General features: G+C 38.7%; 1 protein-coding gene across 9 annotated transcripts in view; it reads right to left on the bottom strand.

The window, feature by feature from the left end:
• The window catches only part of LOC128688146 (serine-rich adhesin for platelets-like), a 134,938-nt gene that overhangs the window by 78,378 nt on the left and 37,937 nt on the right, over positions 1-18,623 (bottom strand). For all 9 annotated transcript variants that reach the window (XM_070086784.1, XM_070086788.1, XM_070086787.1 and 6 more), the window contains exons 8-10: positions 11,133-11,385; positions 8,195-8,297; positions 626-735 (exon numbers count right to left, since the gene is read on the bottom strand). In XM_070086784.1, the coding sequence (XP_069942885.1) occupies positions 626-735; positions 8,195-8,297; positions 11,133-11,385 (466 nt within the window). The remainder of the gene's footprint in view (positions 1-625; positions 736-8,194; positions 8,298-11,132; positions 11,386-18,623) is intronic.

Genomic DNA, 18,623 nt, shown 5'->3' with positions numbered 1-18,623 from the left:
GAAAAATAAAACAGTTTATGGTAAACCTTAAGAGCTCATATATATAATTATATATTGTATATAACTCTATTAACCCTTAAACGGTCCAAACGTATATATATGTTCTCTCGCGTAGCGCCCCGAATTTTTTGAGAAAAAAAAAAAAAGTTTTTTTTTAATAGGAAAAAAGGGTATATGGTACCCAGGCGTCCCCAATTTTTTTCATATGGCGCTCAGTGAGAGCGCACACCCATTCTCTCATGTCTAGGCAACTCAGGCTTATCATGCCAATATTGAATGAATGACAAAGGAAACGTATATGTATATGTTTGGGGCGCTACGCAAGAGAACTTATATATACATTCACTACCGTACTGCCCCAACTTTTTTGAGAAAAAAAAACATTGTTGTTTTTTAATAGGAAAAAAGAGTATATGGTACCCAGGCATCCCCACTTATTTTAATATGGCACACAGTGAGTGCTCACACCCATTCTCTCATGACTAGGTGACTCAGGCTTATCGTGGCAATGTTAAATGTATGACACATAAAACGTATATATATGTTTAGGGCACTAGCGGTAAAAACGTATATGTACGTTTGGACCGTTTACGGGTTAAGGGTTAAAGTAATCTGCATGACCTACCTTTCATATTCTTTACAGAAAAATCAAACTTGTCAGCATCAACCGAATGTCCAGTTTCTTCTGAATAACGTAGGAGATCAGTTTTGCAACGAATCTTCTTTCCTTCAGGTCTGAAAAAGTAGAATAATTAGGGTAAGTATAAAAAATAAACAATCCATTTTTCAATACCTATGTCCATTTTGGATGGCAAATATCCAAAAAACTAAATTAGAAATCACTAGCTGTACATAAAAACTGCCTTACCCTATTTGACTAAAACTTGTTCAAAAATTTCAGCTTCAAGAAAGAATAATAGAGACTAATCTTTCTTTCAACACACCAGCCGTATCCCACCGAGGCGGGGTGGCCCAAAAGGAAAAACAAAAGTTTCTCCTTTCACATTTAGTAATATATACAGGAGAAGGGGTTACTAGCCCCTTGCTCCTGGCATTTTAGTCGCCTGTAAGTAGTAAAAATAAACAACCATTTTCAATACCTATGTCATTTGTGAGTGGCAAATATCCAAAAACAAATTATGAAATCACTATTGACATAAAAAACTCTGCACTTACCATTGGCTTGTTAAAACTTGTCAGAAGAATTTCAGCTGTCTACAACTGACATAATAGAGACTAATAATATAATAATATAATTTTTTTGTTTCAACAAACCAGCCGTATCCCACCACGGCAGGGTGGCCCAAAAAGAAAAACGAAAGTTTCTCTTTTTAAATTTGGTAATTTATACAGGAGAAGGGGTTACTAGCCACTTGCTCCTAGCATTTTAGTTGCATCTTATAACATGCATGGCTTGTGGAGGAAGAACTCTGTTCCACTTCCTCATGGAGATAAGAGGAAATAAACAAGAACAAGAACTAAAAAGAAAATAGAAGAAAACCCAGAGGGGTATGTATATATATGCTTGTACATGTACGTGTAGTGTGACCTAAGTGTAAGTAGAAGTAACAAGACGTACCTGAAATCATGCATGTTCATGAGACAAAAAAAAGGACACCAGCAATCCTAGCATCATGTAAAACAATTACAGGCTTTCGTTTTACACTCACTTGGCAGGACAGTGGTACCTTCCTGGGCGGCTGCTGTCTACCAACCTACTACCTATAAATAATATAATTATAATATAATAATAATAACAATAATAATAATAATAATAATAATAATAATAATAATAATTTTTTTTTAACAAGTCGGCCGTCTCCTACCGAGGCAGGGTGACCCAAAAAAAGAAAGAAAACCCCCAAAAAGAAAATACTTTCATCATCATTCAACACTTTCACCTCACTCACACATAATCACTGTTTTTGCAGAGGTGCTCAGAATACAACAGTTTAGAAGCATATATGTATAAAGATACACAACATATCCCTCCAAACTGCCAATATCCCAAACCCCTCCTTTAAAGTGCAAACATTGTACTTCCCATTTCCAGGACTCAAGTCCGGCTATATGAAAATAACCAGTTTCCCTGAATCCCTTCACTAAATATTACCCTGTTCACACTCCAACAGCTCGTCAGGTCCCAAATACCATTCATCTCCATTCACTCCTATCTAACACGCTCACACACGCTAGCTGGAAGTCCAAGCCCCTCGCCCACAAAACCTCTTTTGCCTCCTCCCTCCAACCTTCCCCTACAGATTTATATGCTCTCCATGTCATTCTACTTTCATCCATTCTCTCTAAATGACCAAACCACCTCAACAACCCCTCTTCAGCCCTCTCACTAATACTTTTATTAACTCCACACCTTCTCCTAATTTCCACACTCCGAATTTTCTGCATAACAGTTACACCACACATTGCCCTTAGAAAGGACATCTTCACTGCCTCCAACCGCCTCCTCATTGCAGCATTTACAACCCAAGCTTCACACCCATATAAGAGTGTTGGTACTATTATACTTTCATACATTCTCTTCTTTGCCTCCACAGATAACGTTTTTTGTCTCCACATATACCTCAACGTACCAGTCACCTTTTTTCCTTTATCAATTCTATGATTAACCTCATCCTCCATAAATCCATCCGCTGACACGTCAACTCCCAAATATCTGAAAACATTCACTTCTACCATACTCCTCCTCCCCAATTTGATATCCAATTTTTCTTTATCTAAATCATTTGATACCCTCATCACCTAATAATAATAATAATAATAATAATAATAATAATATAGACAGACTTGAGTCCTGGAAATGGGAAGTACAATGCCTGCACTCTAAAGGAGGGGTTTGGGATATTGGCAGTTTGGAGGGATATGTTGTGTATCTTTATACGTATATGCTTCTAAGCTGTTGTGTTCTGAGCACCTCTGCAAAAACAGTGATTATGTGTGAGGTGAAAGTGTTGAATGATGATGAAAGTATTTTTTTGGGGGGGATTTTCTTTCTTTTTGGGTCACCCTGCCTCGGTGGGAGACGGACGACTTGTTAAAAAAAAAAAAATAAATAAATATCTTTATTTCTACATGTACATGTACAAGGTATACAGGCCTAGCTGACATCAATGACATACTGCTATATAGAAAGCCGCTTGTTATGCAGAGCATTTTGGGCAAATTAAGTCAGTTTTGTCCCAGAATGTGACCCATACCAGCCGATTAACTCCCAGGTACCCATTTTACTGATGAGGAACATAGACAACTGGTGTAATGAAACATGCCCAATGTTTCTACCCTTGCCGGGAACTGAATCCAGACCCTCGCCAAGTGAAGTGAGAGCTTTAGCCACCACTAGTCACAAATGTCCAAGTTAAGGAGCAAAGTAAATATAACTGTCTATAGTTCACAATCTAATTTCTATATTGAAATTTGATTAAAGACCTTTCCTTTACAAAATAGCATTTTCAAAGTTCACTAAGTTTTTTTGTGTTTTGTTTTTTACTTGTGCAAATTGTAAGAAAGAGATTATAAAAGTCACAGCACAGTGGCTGGAACAATTTACAACTGACCCACAAGTTGGACATGAAACTAAATGACATTTCTATCCATCGTGGACCATTATCAAGCTGAAAGTGAGAAAGAAAAGATAAGCTAAGTCAGGTGACATCTGTACCCAAACAATATAAAAAACAGAAGATAACTATGCAGGAATAACAATTGGATAAACATATGCAAGTAGCTCAAGATGTTACATAAGAATAGAGAAACACTGCAATAGGCCTACTTACCCATGCTTGCCAGGTTCTACTCTCTACCAACAGTTACATGAGAATAGAGGAGCACTGCAGAAGGCCTACTGCCCCATGCTAGGTAGACTTTACTCACATCCAAAATGTGTGTGCTTAGGAGTGATTTGTAAAGAAAAGTATATTTATTTATGAAATGGAATTAGGCCAGAAATATCTGAGAGAGTTAGAGTTAAGAAAGGGGTAGCAATAATGTTGAAGAATCATTAAGGAAGGAAAAAGAGGGAATATAAATGAATAAATTCAAGGATTCCTAGGCAGCAGGTTGATAGACAGCAACCGCTCAGGGAGGTACTGCCGTCCTTCCAAGTTAGTGTGAAACGGAAACCTGTAATTGTTTTACATGACGGTAGGATTGCTGGTGTCTTTCTTCTGTCTCTTAAACATATAAGGTTTCAGGTACATCTTGCTACTTCTACTTACACTTAGGTCACACTACACATACATGTACAAGCATATATATATATACTAGGTTTTCTTCTATTTTCCTACTAGTTTTTGTTCTTGTTTATTTCCTCTCATTTCCATGGGGAAGTGGAACAGAATTCTGCCTCTGTAAGCCATGCGTGTCATAAGAGGTGACTTTTTAAAATGCCAGGAGCAAGGGGCTAGTAACCCCTTCTCCTGTATACATTGCTAAATTTAAAAAGAAAAGCTTTCGTTTTTCTTTTTAGATCACCCTGCCGTGGTGAGATATGGCCAGTTTGCAAAAAAAAAAAAAAAAAAAAAAAAAAAAAAAAAAAAAAAAAAAATCAAGAATTATGTGGATTGAGATAAGGGTCGGATGCAAAATGTGAGTTATAATAAGTGTGTATCAACCTAGAGAAGAGAGAAGTGTAGAGTAAAGAGATTCTGGGAGATTTTGAGTGGTTAGGAACTTTTGAATCAAATGAGAGTAATTGTGGTAGGGGTCCTAAAGACTAAAGTGGGAGAAATGGTTAGAGAAGGTATGGTAGGTAAGTTGGAGGTGTCAGGTGTAAATGATACTAGGGGGGATGTCTGTGATTGAACTTTGTCCAGAAAGGGGCTTGGCAAAGGGTAATATATTCTTTTCTTTCAACATACCGGCCGTATCCCACCGAGGCGGGGTGGCCCAAAAGGAGAAACGAAAGTTTTTCCTTGTACATTTAGTAATATATACAGGAGAAGGGGTTACTAGCCCCTTGGTCCCAGCATGTTAGTCGCCTCTTACAACACGCATGGCTTACGGAGGAAGAATTCTGTTCCACTTCCCCATGGAGATAAGAGGAAATAAACAAAAATAAGAACTAGAAAAAAAAACAGAAGAAAACCCAGAGGGGTCTGTATACATATATGTGCTTGTACATGTATGTGTAGTGTGACCTAAGTGTAAGTAGAAGTAGCAAGATGTACCTGAAATCTTGCATGTTCATGAGACAGAAAAAAGGACACCAGCAATCCCACCATCATGTAAAACAATTACAGGCTTTCGTTTTACACTCACTTGGCAGGACGGTAGTACCTCCCTGGGCGGTTGCTGTCTACCAACCTACTACCTAGGAAAAGTAATATTCTTTCTTTCTTTCAACACACCGGCTGTATCCCACCGAGGCGGGGTGGCCCAAAAGAAAAAACCAAAGTTTCTCCTTTCAAATTTAGTAATATATACAGGAGAAGGGGTTACTAGCCCCTTGCTCCCGGCATTTTAGACGCCTCTTACAACACGCATGGCCTATGGAGGAAGAATTCTGTTCCACTTCCCCATGGAGATAAGAGGAAATAAACAAGAACAAGAACTAGAAAGAAAATAGAAGAAAACCCAGAGGGCTATGTATATATACGCTTGTACATGTATGTGTAGTGTGACCTGAGTGTAAGTAGAAGTAGCAAGACGTACCTGAAATTTTGCATGTCCATGAGACAGAAAAAAGGACACCAGCAATCCTACCATCATGTAAAACAATTACAGGCTTTCGTTTTACACTCACTTGGCAGGACGGTAGTACCTCCCTGGGCGGTTGCTGTCTACCAACCTACTACCTAGGAAAAGTAATATATATTTTAATAAAAAAAAAAAAAAAAAAAGGATAAGTATACAAGATATGATAGAGAACAAATGACAGTAGTTTGTTGGACTATGTATTGGTAGATAAAAGACTGATGGGTAGACTCCAGGATGTGCATGTTCATAGAGGGGTCACAGATATATCAGATAATTTTTTAGTTGTAGCTACAGTGAGACTAAAAGGCAGATGGGATATGAGGAGAATGGAATCAGCAGGTAAGAGAGAGCTGAAGGTTTATAATCTAGAGAAGGAGGCATTTAAGTTAAGATATAAACAACTGGTAGAAGAAAGATGGGATAGTGAGAGTATTGGCAATGAGGCTATAGAGGTATGGGATAGATTTAACAATGTAGTGTTAGAGTATTCAGCAGACATCTGTGGTTACAGAAAAGTGGGTGTGGAAGGGAAGAAGAGAGATTGGTGGAATGATAAATAGTTAGCATATGAATAAATGATAAATAGTTAGCATATGAAAGGTTTTTACAAAGTAGAAGTGATACAAGGAGAGAGGAGCATATGGAGATAAAAAGAGAGGTTAAGAGTGTGGTGAAGCAATGTAAAAGGAGAGTAAATGAGAGAGTGGGTGAGATGCTATCAACAAATTTTGCTGAGAATAAGAAAAAGTTTTGGAGTGAGATTAATAAGTTGAGAAAGCCTAGGGAATGAATGGATCTGACAGTTAAAAATAGGAGAGGAGAGTTATTAGATGGAAAGTTAAGAGGTATTGGGAAGATGGAGGGAATATTTTGAGGAACTGTTAAATGTTGATGAAGATAGGGAAGCTGTGGTTTCATGCATTGCGCAGGGAGGTATAACATCATGTAGGAGTGAGGAAGAACCAGTTGTGATTGTGGGGGTGTCTGAGGCAGTGGGTAGAATGAAAGGGGGTAAAGCAGCTAGGATTGATGGGATAAATACAGAAATGTTAAAAGTGGCTGGGGATATAGTTTTGGAATGGTTGGTGCTTTTATTTAATAAATGTATGGAAGAGGGGAAGGTTCCTAGGGATTGGTAGCAAGCATGCATAGTTCCTTTGTATAAAGGTAAAGGGGACCTTTTGTCCCCTTTGCCTTTATACAAAGAGGTTTTGTGTGCAAGAGCCCCTGGACATGCAGCAGACATATGAGCATGTTAGATAGGAGTGAATGGAGACAAATAGTTTTTGGGGAATGATGAGCTGTTGATGTGTGAGCAAGGTAATATTTTGTGAAGGGATTCAGGGAAACTTGTTAGCCAGACTTGACTCCTGGAGGTGGGAAGTACAATGCCTGCACTTTAAAGGAGGGGTTTGGGATACTGGCTGTTTGGAGTGACATCTAAACCGTTATATCTGGGCACCTCTGCAAAGAGAGTGATTATGTGTGAATGATGGTGAAGGTGCTTGTTTCTTTTTTGGGTCACCCTGCCTAGGTGAGAGACAGCCGCAGTGTTATAAAAAAAAAAATAAAGCCTGTTGTACATACCTGGTAAAGTGTATGGCAGAGTTATATTGAAAGAATTAAGAGTAAGAGCAGGATTGCAGATGAGCAAGGAGGCTTTAGGAAGAGTAGGGGATATGTAGACCAAGTGCTTTTAGTGAAACATACAGGTGAACAGGATTTAGATAAGGGTAAAGATGTTTTCGTTGCATTTATGGATTTGGAAAAGACATATGATAGGGTGGATGAGGGGCATATGTTGCAAATGTATGGAATAGGTGGTAGGTTACTGAAAGCAGTGAAGAATTTTTATGAAGATAGTGAGGAAGATGGACCACTATCTAATGCAAATTCCTGATCAGTCAGGATATAATATCTATGTGGGCCAGTGGGCCTCTAGCACAGACTGGTTGCTTAAGTGGTCAACAAGAAAGTGATGCCTAAGGCTGGCTTGTGAGAGTAGAACACTTCAAACAAGTCATATGTATATCAAAGGTGAAAGTGATGCAGCGATTCATGTTATTAACTGAGGAAAGTTGAAGTACAGTAGAATCTCCATATCTGCAGATTCAGTTACCATGGTTTCATTTATCCCTGGTTTACTGTGGCCCAAAAATAACCCTTAATTTTGCTTAATAATGGCCCCAAAGTGCAAAAGTAGTGATGATGCCAGTTCTCCAAAGCCCAAGAGAAGCCATGAATTGCTTCCTATCAGTGAAAAAGTGGTAATTCTCGACTTATTGTGAATAATTTATGAATTAAACTTTATCATAGGTATGTATGTAAATGAAAAACACCCTATATATACAGTTCGCTATTATCCACAGTTTCGGGTACCCATGGTAGGTACTGGAACGTATCCCCAACAGATATGGGGGGACTACTGTATACTGGAAAACCAATATGGTTAAAACCTTTATTTTAAGATAGCTGAACTTACGCCATATAATACATATCCCATTTCCCTGCTGTTGTTCCATGGGTACGGCGGGTACAGCACTTCTTCCAGCCATTGTCTAGCTTAACAGTCACAAGGTTAGATGCTGTAAAAAACACTGTAATGTATTATTAAATTCCTGGTATTATAACAAATGCCATGATAAAATTTAATTATTTTTTAGAATAAATGCACCAAATTGCTTTTTAACTTCAGAATTCTATCCAACAAGGTATAGAATGTAAGCAAGTTATTTTATCCCCTATCTACATGGTATTTGCACAGAACAGCAATCTATTTAATCAGGATGTGATTCTACAAATGCTGATAAGAAAGAATACTGCAATTAGCCAGCATCTGAAGGCCAGGAAGATATATGATGAGAGTGGCCCTTTGTAAAGGAGCCTGCCATGCAGACATAATATTTATTAAAAACAGAATTATTCTTTGATTTAATGCTCAATTTTATAATGCATTTGAAGAGTAATATCTGTCCACTCCCTGCAAGAAAGCTACTGAATGGGTAATGATGTATTCCATTCTTTGGGCAACTCTACCATAGTGGGAAATAACTAATGTGGGAAATTTAATGGGTAAAAAAAAAAAAATGTATATATAAAGAACATAAAGGCACAATACAGCATATAAAGGCACAATGCTCCTATATGGGTGTGAAGCATGGGTAGCGAATGTTGCAACAAGGAGAAGGCTGTAGGCAGTGGAGATGTCATGTCTGACGGAAATGTGTGGTGTGAATATAATGCAGAGAATTCGTAGTTTGGAAATTAGGAGGAGGTACAGGATTACCAAAACTATTATTCAGAGGGCTGAGGAGGGGTTGAGGAGGTGGTTCAGACGTGTAGAGAGGATGGAACAACATGGAATGACTTCGAGAGTGTATAAACCTGTAGTGGAAGGAAAGCGGGGTAGGGGTCGCCCTAGGAAAGGTTGGAGGGAGGGGGTAAAGGAGGTTTTGAGTGCGAGGGGCTTGGACTTCTAGCAAGCATGTGTGAGAGTGTTAGATAGGAGCAAATGGAGGCAAATGTTTTTAGGACTTGATGTGCTGTTGGAGTGTGAGTACAGTAACATTTATGAAGGGATTCAGGGAAATGTGCAGGCCGAACTTGACTCCTGGAGCTGGGAAGTACAGTGGCTGCACTCTGAAGGAGAGGTCTTAATGCTGCAGTTTTATAACTGTAGTGTAAGTGCACCTCTGGCAAGACAGTGATGGAGTGAATGATGGTGAAAGTTCTTCTTTTTTGGGCCACTCTGCCTTGGTGGGAGATGGGTGATGTGTTAATAATAAAAAAAAATAAGGGCACAATATTGTGACTGGAACAATACATAAATAACACGCACTTAAGAAACTGAAACTTATGATGACATTTTGGTCCTACTTGGACCATTAACTAGTCACACAGAGAAGCACAAAAAAGAGCCCTTTCCTTTTCGTTTCTCTGTGTAACTAGTTAATGGTCCAAGTCGGACCGAAATGTCATAAGTTTCAGTCTTCTAAATGCAGGTTATTTGTGTATCTGTATTGATATATATACATGAAATACTTGCACTCTATTGTCTTTTTTTAGTTAGCTCAATGGACATTAATATTTTAATTTGTTATAAATATTTAACTCTTTCACTGCCTCTCACATAGATCTGTGTCACTGAGACCAGAGTCACTTACATAGATCTATGTCTTAATTAAGGTGCCCTCAAATATGCTGTGATTAGCAAATTTGGGCACAGACGTGAAAAAGTGGGTCTTTGCAGTGACTATGCACAGCACATGTGTCCCATGTTGTGTGTGATGGAAACAGTGAATCTCTGACCTTGTGTTTGGATTAAAATGCAGACTTGAGGAGTTTTCGTGTTGTTTTAATGGGTTTAATGGTAGACCTTAAAATAGAGGAAATATTTGATTTTTGGTGACTTTTCTAAGGAAGGGTACAGGTCCTGCAAATCATTTCCCCTGATCTGTCTGATGAGTTGTTATTAGGGTTGCTTCAGTTATTTGAAAGACCCAATTGATGACCAATCATCCTTGGTTATTGCATTAGCCAAGAAATGGGGTAAAACTTCAATATTTTGTGTGATGATGAATTCAAAATGGTGAGCATTACATAAGAGAGGCTTGGGGATGTGATTAATGAACAGACGAAATGCTGGTTTAGTGGCTGGAATGCCTACAGTGTTTATTTTGAACTCCTGTTTTTAAATTAGCATTCGTGAATTTTGTGTCAAACTGGCCAAATTCCCAACTTCTGGGCACTTTACAGGTTCTGATAGTTTAATGGGCATGTTCTTGTGCTCAGTTGATATCAACTGCTATCAACTGTTATTGTCTAAACTGTCATATATGAGCGCCTCTGCCAAGGCAGTGATTATGTATGAGTGATGGCGAAAGTGTTGAATGATCATGAAAGTTTTTTTCTTTCTTTTTGGGTCACCCTGCCTCGGTGGGAGACAGCTGACATATTAAAAAAAACAAACTGCTAGGACAGAAGGCAGCATACTAGTGAAACTTCCAGAAACTGGATTAGTTTGAGCAATGGAATTGCCATAAAATATACCTCAAAGAGGACGGAATTGCAATTATGTAACAAGCTACCTAACCTCCAACTTCACACCTGAGTAATTCCTTAAGTTTTCCATCAAATTTTTAATTTTTGGTATGATTACCTTCAAAAAAAAAGATTCTCTACCATTTCAGAAGAAATTTTTTATTAACCATGACACTGTCGGCACTTCTAATTCTGGAGTTGCAACAGTGAAAGTTTTAAGTTTACATTAAACAAGAAAAGGCATAGTAATAAAAATAATATTTATATGGGAGACCATTTTGTATTTCAATTTTTTTTTCCTTAACACTTTTTTTTTGCTAACCATTATTAAACCTAAACATAATCCCATTATACAACCAAAGAAGTGATTATTTACTCACAGAGAGATAATTCTGAGATATCACATGTAGCAGCATCAGGAGTCTCACTGGAAAGTGAAAAATCAGTTTGTTTCAACAATGGTCCCTCTTCCTCAGTGCCAAATGCAGTGTCTCGGCTTCTCTTTCTGGAGCTTGGTGTCCTCTTGGCTTGTGCAGAGTTAGCTGGGTGCTGGAGTCTTGGGGATGATGCGGTCACGTGAGAAGTTTTTGAATACTTAGGTGATGTTGGAGTATCTTCTTTTCTTCCATGAAACTAGGAAAAAATTATATGTAGTGGCTATGAAAAACAAAATTTTATACAGTACATTCAATTTCTGACTTTCAAGCAGTCTACAATAGACTAGAAGGAAAAAAATTTAATTAAGATCCCCATAATATGGTGAAAATAAATATAAATATTCCATTATTTTAACACACCTGCTGTCTCCCACCAAAGCAGGGTGACCTGTAATAGAAGCGAAAGTTTTTCTTTTTTTTACATTTAGCAATTTATAAAGAAGGGGTTACTAGCCTCTTGCTCCCAGCATTTTAGTAGCCTCTTATGACATGCATGGCTTACAGAGGAAGGATTTTTCTCTACTTCCCCATGGGGTATAAATAAATTCCATATACAGTGGACCCTCAGTTAACGCCTTTAATCCGTTTCAGAGAGCTAGGTTTTAACCGATTTAGCCTTTAACCAAATTCATTTTCCCCATAAGAAATAATGGAAATCCAATTAATCCGTTCCTGCTGTCAGGAGCTTGACAGAATAGTACTTCAATACGATGCTATTATCAACTCTACGGCATATTTATCTATCACAACAGATCTAATATGACATAATAAGCAATACATATTAATAACATAGAAACATGATATATACTCCAGAATGAATAAAATATGTCATAATGTATGTGAGGATAAGTGATGGAAGATTTGTTGTTGGGTTTATAATGGCCACTGAGAGAAGCCGTATAGGTTTCTGCCACCACCACTATCCACAAACAATATATGATTTTTTTTTTTTTTTTTTTCAACAAGTTGGTCGTCTCCCACCGAGGCAGGGTGACCCAAAAAAAGAAAGAAAATCCCCAAAAAGAAAATACTTTCATCATCATTCAACACTTTCACCACACTCACACATTATCACTGCTTTTGCAGAGGTGCCCAGAATACAACAGTTTAGAAGCATATATGTATAAAGATACACAACATATCCCTCCAAACTGCCAATATCCCAAACCACTCCTTTAAAGTGCAGGCACTGTAATTCCCATTTCCAGGACTCAAGTCCGACTATATGAAAATAACCGGTTTCCCTGAATCCCTTCACTAATATGATTGTAATTTATAAATAAGAAATATTTACATTTTAATTTATAAATAAGAAATATTTACATTATAATTTATAGGTAGTAGGTTGGTAGACAGCAACCTCCCAGGGAGGTACTACCGTCCTGCCAAGTGAGTGTAAAACGAAAGCCTGTAATTGTTTTACATGATGGTAGGATTGCTGGTGTCCTTTTTTCTGTTTCATAAACATGCAAGATTTCAGGTACGTCTTGCTACTTCTACTTACACTTAGGTCACACTACACATACATGTACAAGCATATATATATATACATACCCCTCTGGGTTTTCTTCTATTTTCTTTCTAGTTCTTATTCTTGTCTATTTCCTCTTATCTCCATGGGGAAGTGGAACAGAATTCTTCATCCGTAAGCCATGCGTGTTGTAAGAGGTGACTAAAATGCTGGGAGCAAGGGGCTAGTAACCCCTTCTCTTGTATATATTACTAAATTTAAAAGGCGAAACTTTCGTTTTTCCTTTTGGGCCACCCCACCTCAGTGGGATACGGCAGGTGCGTTGAAAGAAAGAAAGAAAGATTTACATTTTAATTTATAAATAAATAAGCTTATTCAGGTATACACAAATACAGTTATGTACATAGATTATCATACATAGCAGCATATGTGTAAAGTACCTAGGATAACCCAAAAAGTCAGAGTGACTTATGTATTTCCATTGAGGTCCTTTTATATTTACACTTTTATATTTACACTTACCTTGGAGGAGATGTTAGTTTAATTAGTTTGATGGAGGAGATGCTGGCAGAAGTTTAGAGTGGTGGAAGATACATAGCAGGCCGGCGTATGTTCAGTTGCCCGATACACATTCAACAACATTGGAGAGTTACTTTCGTGTCGTTTTTCTATCGCTTACTCGCTTAACTTACTTGCTACACTGTTAATTCTACATTTTATCGCTGGCTGGCACTATAGCTCTTATTGATACCTGCTGCTTCAGTATTATACATATTGTAGAATCACTGAATCAGTGCAGAAGGCACATTCACCCCTCTCTCTTCCTCCTCCACTTTGGTACTTTGATACGAGTTTTTTCTTGAATTTTATTGTGTTTCTTTCCCTCTTTATCACAGGGCTGGCACTAGAAACTTTCTTTGGGCCCATGGTGGCTTATTTAGCAGTTACAAGCACTAAAAAAATGGAATAATACAAAATATATCGCATGTATGCATGGAATCATCGAATCATCCTCAGTGGCTTGTAAACAATGGCACACTGGCTGGTACACGGGGTGACTGGCCAGGCCCACTCAGGGCGCTGTGCGGACACGTTCAGGATGAAAGCTCCTAGCTGAGTTTTTAGGTGTTATCCGAGCCAATTTTTTTATGTCAAAGCAAGGCGTTATCCGATTTTGGCGCTATCCGATGCAGGCATTAACTGAGGGTCCACTGTACTGTATAAATGCAGAATACATCTAATGCCTGATCTCTGCAAATTTGCTTTTATTGATCTCATGAATTTGTAGCACTGGGCTATTCATGCAAATAACTTTTTTGTTAGAGGCTCAAGTGTCTAACAATTAAAATATTTTTTAATCTTTTAACTGTCTAACCTTTGATCTACATTTTACTGCTAGCCCCCATGACGTCGATCAACGAACTATTTTTCCTGCCTTCAAATTTGGCACCAGAGGCCTGATAGGCCTAGGGAGTATAGAATGGGTCTTAACACTCAGTGTGTGCAGTATTGACAAAATCTGGAATCACTTAGTACCCTGTGGGAGCACTAGTTGAACTGAGCACCAGGTAGAGCAAACAGCATGGCAAACCCCAGGGATTCACTACTGCCATGTTGTATGAAGACTCCTTTTTTGAGGAAAGTGATGTTGACCCATGTTTAGTGGCTTTGAGATGAGTGTGGCCACAAGTGGTTGGGGAAATATCAAAAACTTAGACAATAGCCTATGTGCAACATTTATGCCACATCCTTTCAATTTAATGCAACTGGTAGTCATCCTGCCAGAATGTCCTATCCCTTATGCCCTAAGTAGAGAAAGAGAGAGACAATTCTGCAACATGTGTAATACATGCTCAGCTGGCTGGCTCTATCTCTATCTATTTCAGTCTATCTCTGTCTGCCTGTCTCTCTCTGTCTCAGAGAGAGCCGCTCATGAACCAGAATCAAGTACTAAGTAAGTATATTTAGGCACAGATACACATAAGTACAGTTATCATATATAGTGTAAATTACCCAGGATAACCCAAAAAAGCCAGACAAAGTGCTGTACTGTACTTGTAGATGTGAGGCATAAGCATGACTGTGGCAAGGAATATACACTTCTGCCACACTGGCCATTTCCCAATGAGGCAGGGTGACCCAAAAAGAAAGAAAAACCCACAAAGAAAAATACTTTTATTATCATTCAACACTTTCACCATCACTCATACATAATCACTGTCTTTGCAGAGGCGCCCAGATACGAAAGTTTAGAAGTCCTTCTAAACTGCCAATATCCCAAACCCTTCCTTTAAAGTGCAGGCATTGTACTTCCCATTTCTAGGACTCAAGTCCGGCTAACTGGGCTCCCTGACTCCCTTCACAAAATATTACCCTGCTCAAACTCCAACAGCTTGTCAGGTCTCAAAAACCATTCGTCTCTATTCACTCCTCTTTAACACGCTCACGAATGATTGCTGGAAGTCCAAGCCCCTTGGCAACAAAACCTTCTTTACCCCCTCCCTCCAACCTTTTCAAGGACAACCCCTACCCCACCTTCCTTCCTCTTACAGATTTATACACTCTTCATGTCATTCTATTTGTTCCATTCTTTCTAAATGACCAAACCACCTCAACAACCCCTCTTTGGTCCTCTGACTAGTACTTTTATTAACTCCACATCTCCTCCTAATTTCCACACTCTGAATTCTCTGTATAATATTTACACCACACACTGCCCTTAGACACAACATCTCCACTGCCTCCAGCCACCTCCTTGCTGCAGCATTTACAACCCAAGCTTCACACCCATATAAGAATGTTGGTACCACTATACTTTCATACATTCCCTTCTTTGCCTCCATAGATAACGTTTTTTTGTGTCCACAGATGCCTCAACGCACCACTCACCTTTTTTCCTTCATCAATTCTATGGTTAATCTCATCTTTCACAAACCAATCCACTGACAAGTCAACTCCCAAATACCTGAAATCATTCACTGCTTCCATACTCCTCCTCTCCAATTTGACATCCAATTTTTCTTTATCTAAATCGTTTGATACCCTCATCACCTTACTCTTATCTATGTTCACTTTCAACTTTCTACCTTTACACACCCTCTGTCACAGTTGTATCCTTCTAATTGTACAGATGTGATTATTCTGCAAGTTTATGTGTGTGGAACAGTGAAAACAAATAAAAAACATATGGCAAGGTTCAATGGGAGAAGTGCAGAAACAGCAATGTTGAGTGACTGCACCATCAGCTAAGTAGAGTGATACTGTCTGACACTGTGCTTCAAGGAGTTTCATATACTCTAGCACTTATAAAAACATTGCTGCGATCTATAAGTAATTTGTATATATTTCTAGACAAATGGCATGTGGCCAAGGCAGGCAAACATGTTCTCCTGTGTGTTTGTGACTGATTACTATTTCCGTAACTAATACTAATGTCAGAACAATGACTGGCTATGATATCACAAGATCTACTATAACTGTATTTTTTTTTTTAACACATTGGCCGTCACTGCCTCGGTGGGAAACGGCCGACGTGTTAAAAAAAAAAACTAAGATGGCAGAGTAAGAATTGTTAATAACTGGAATGCAGGACTTGTAGTATTTTAACCCCTTAACTGTCTAAACATAGATCTATGTTTACTCGCCCAGCACTCCAAATATTTTTGAAAAAAAAAAAAAAAAAAAAAAAAAAATTGTAAATGAAGAGGACTTTTTTTTACATAAAGCAATGTAAAAAAAAAATCTAGAGTCAGTGCTTAGAGAGATATAAAAGGCTGCAAAGTCGACACTTGTCGCTCACATGACGGCAACATGAAGCGCTGCCACTTACAGACACATTGCTAATATACCTTTTTTTCTCATATATTTTTTAATTTGTATAATTTTTGTTTCAAGGAAGTAGGTTGGTAGACAGCAACCGCCCTGGGAGGTACTACTGTTCTGCCAAGTGAGTGTAAAACGGAAGCCTGTAATTGTTTTACATGATGGTAGGATTGCTGGTGTCTTTTTATTCTGTCTCACACACATGCAAGATTTCAGGTACATCTTCCTACTTCTACTTACACTTAGGTCACACTACACATACATGTACAAACATATACATACACACCCCTCTAGGTTTTCTTCTATTTTCTTTCTAGTTCTTGTTCTTGTTTATTTCCTCTTACCTCCATGGGGAAGTGGAACAGAATTCTTCCTCCGTAAGCCATGCGTGTTGTAAGAGGTGACTAAAATGCCAGGGGCAAGGGGCTAGTAACCTCTTCTCCTGTATATATTACTAAATGTAAAAGGAGAAACTTTTGTTTTTCCTTTTGGGCCACCCCGCCTTGGTGGGATATGGCCAGTGTGTTGAAAGAAAGAAATTTTTATGTCCTGATAATTACAATTTGTAGCAGTTCTTCTGATTTCATAGTTAATCTTTGTTCTGACACTAATATTGTGATGTAGTTCAGCTGGGCTTGTGAGGTCTCTAGGGAGACCTAATTATATGGTCACCTTGCCTTGGCAAGTGGTTAAGCAGCCACGCATTTTCGGCTTAAGTCTCAGCATCACAGCATGGCCGCAGCATAGCAGCACTGCTACAGCATCGCAGCACGGTCCCAGCATCTCAGCATGGCCGTATCACAGCAGCACACAGCACGGCCACAGCATAATATAGTTCAGAGGACAGTTCACCACAGGAACTAAGCCACAGGTCCCAAGACCTATACAGCACAAGTACTGCTCCAAGCCAGTACTCTGCCCAATGTCTCCAACAGTCTCCTCCCGAGACTTCAGCAGCCTTCTCCCGAGCCCTGCAGCCCAGCAGCAGCTCCTCCTGAGCTATGCACACAGCAGCAGCTCCGCTCGAAGTCTCTCGATCATGCTCTTCCTTGGGCTTATATGGTGGTCCAAGAACCCTCCACAATGAGGTGTGCACCATGTGTACGACCTGATGCTGAGATCTGATGGCAGTGACGAACAAAGGAGGTGAGACTTAAGCCGAAAAGGCGTGCCTGCTTAGCCACTTGCCAAGGCAAGGTGACCATATAATTAGGTCTCCCTAGAGACCTCACAAGCCCAGCTGAACTATATCACAATATTAGGTACTGAAATAGTACTCAAATAGTCACAAACACAGTGACAGGTTAACATTTTCACCTGCCTTAGTCACATACTATTGTCTAGAAATATGTACATAGTATTTATAGGTCCCAGCAATGTTTTGGATACACGGGAGTATATAATTAATAATAATAATAATAATAATAATAATAATAATAATAATAATAATACCACTTAGGTAGTAGGTTGGTAGACAGCAACCGCCCAGGGAGGTACTACCGTCCTGCCAAGTGAGTGTAAAATGAAAGCCTGTAATTGTTTTACATGATGGTAGGATTGCTGGTGTCCTTTTTTCTGTCTCATGAACATGCAAGATTTCAGGTACATCTTGCTACTTCTACTTACACTTATGTCACACTACACATACATGTACAAACATATATATACACACACCCCTCTGGGTTTTCTTTTATTTTCTTTCTAGTTTTTGTTCTTGTTTATTTCCTCTTATCTCCATGGGGAAGTGGAACAGAATTCTTCCTCCGTAAGCCATGCGTGTTGTAAGAGGTGACTAAAATGCCAGGAGCAAGGGTCTAGTAACCCCTTCTCCTGTATAAATTACTAAATTTCAAAAGAGAAACTTTCGTTTTTCTTTTTGGGCCACCCTGCCTTGGTGGGATACGGCCGGTTTGTTTAAAAAAAATAATAATAATAATAATAATAAGTTCCCTTGTGATGAATGGTTTGAAAAATCGACAAGTTGAAGATTGAGACACTTATGCAACATATGAGAATCTTTATTCAGGAAACATTTCACCACACAGTGGCTTCATCAGTCCAATACAAAGCAGAAAAGTGTAAGGAGGGGAGAAGTTTGAGGTAATCAGTCCCTCAGCCTGGAGTCGATGTGATCAGTCCAT

This window comes from Cherax quadricarinatus, chromosome 19 (assembly GCF_038502225.1).
Source record: "Cherax quadricarinatus isolate ZL_2023a chromosome 19, ASM3850222v1, whole genome shotgun sequence".
NCBI classification, from domain to species: Eukaryota; Metazoa; Arthropoda; class Malacostraca; order Decapoda; family Parastacidae; genus Cherax; species Cherax quadricarinatus.
This window is presented reverse-complemented; position numbering and strand designations above follow the sequence as displayed.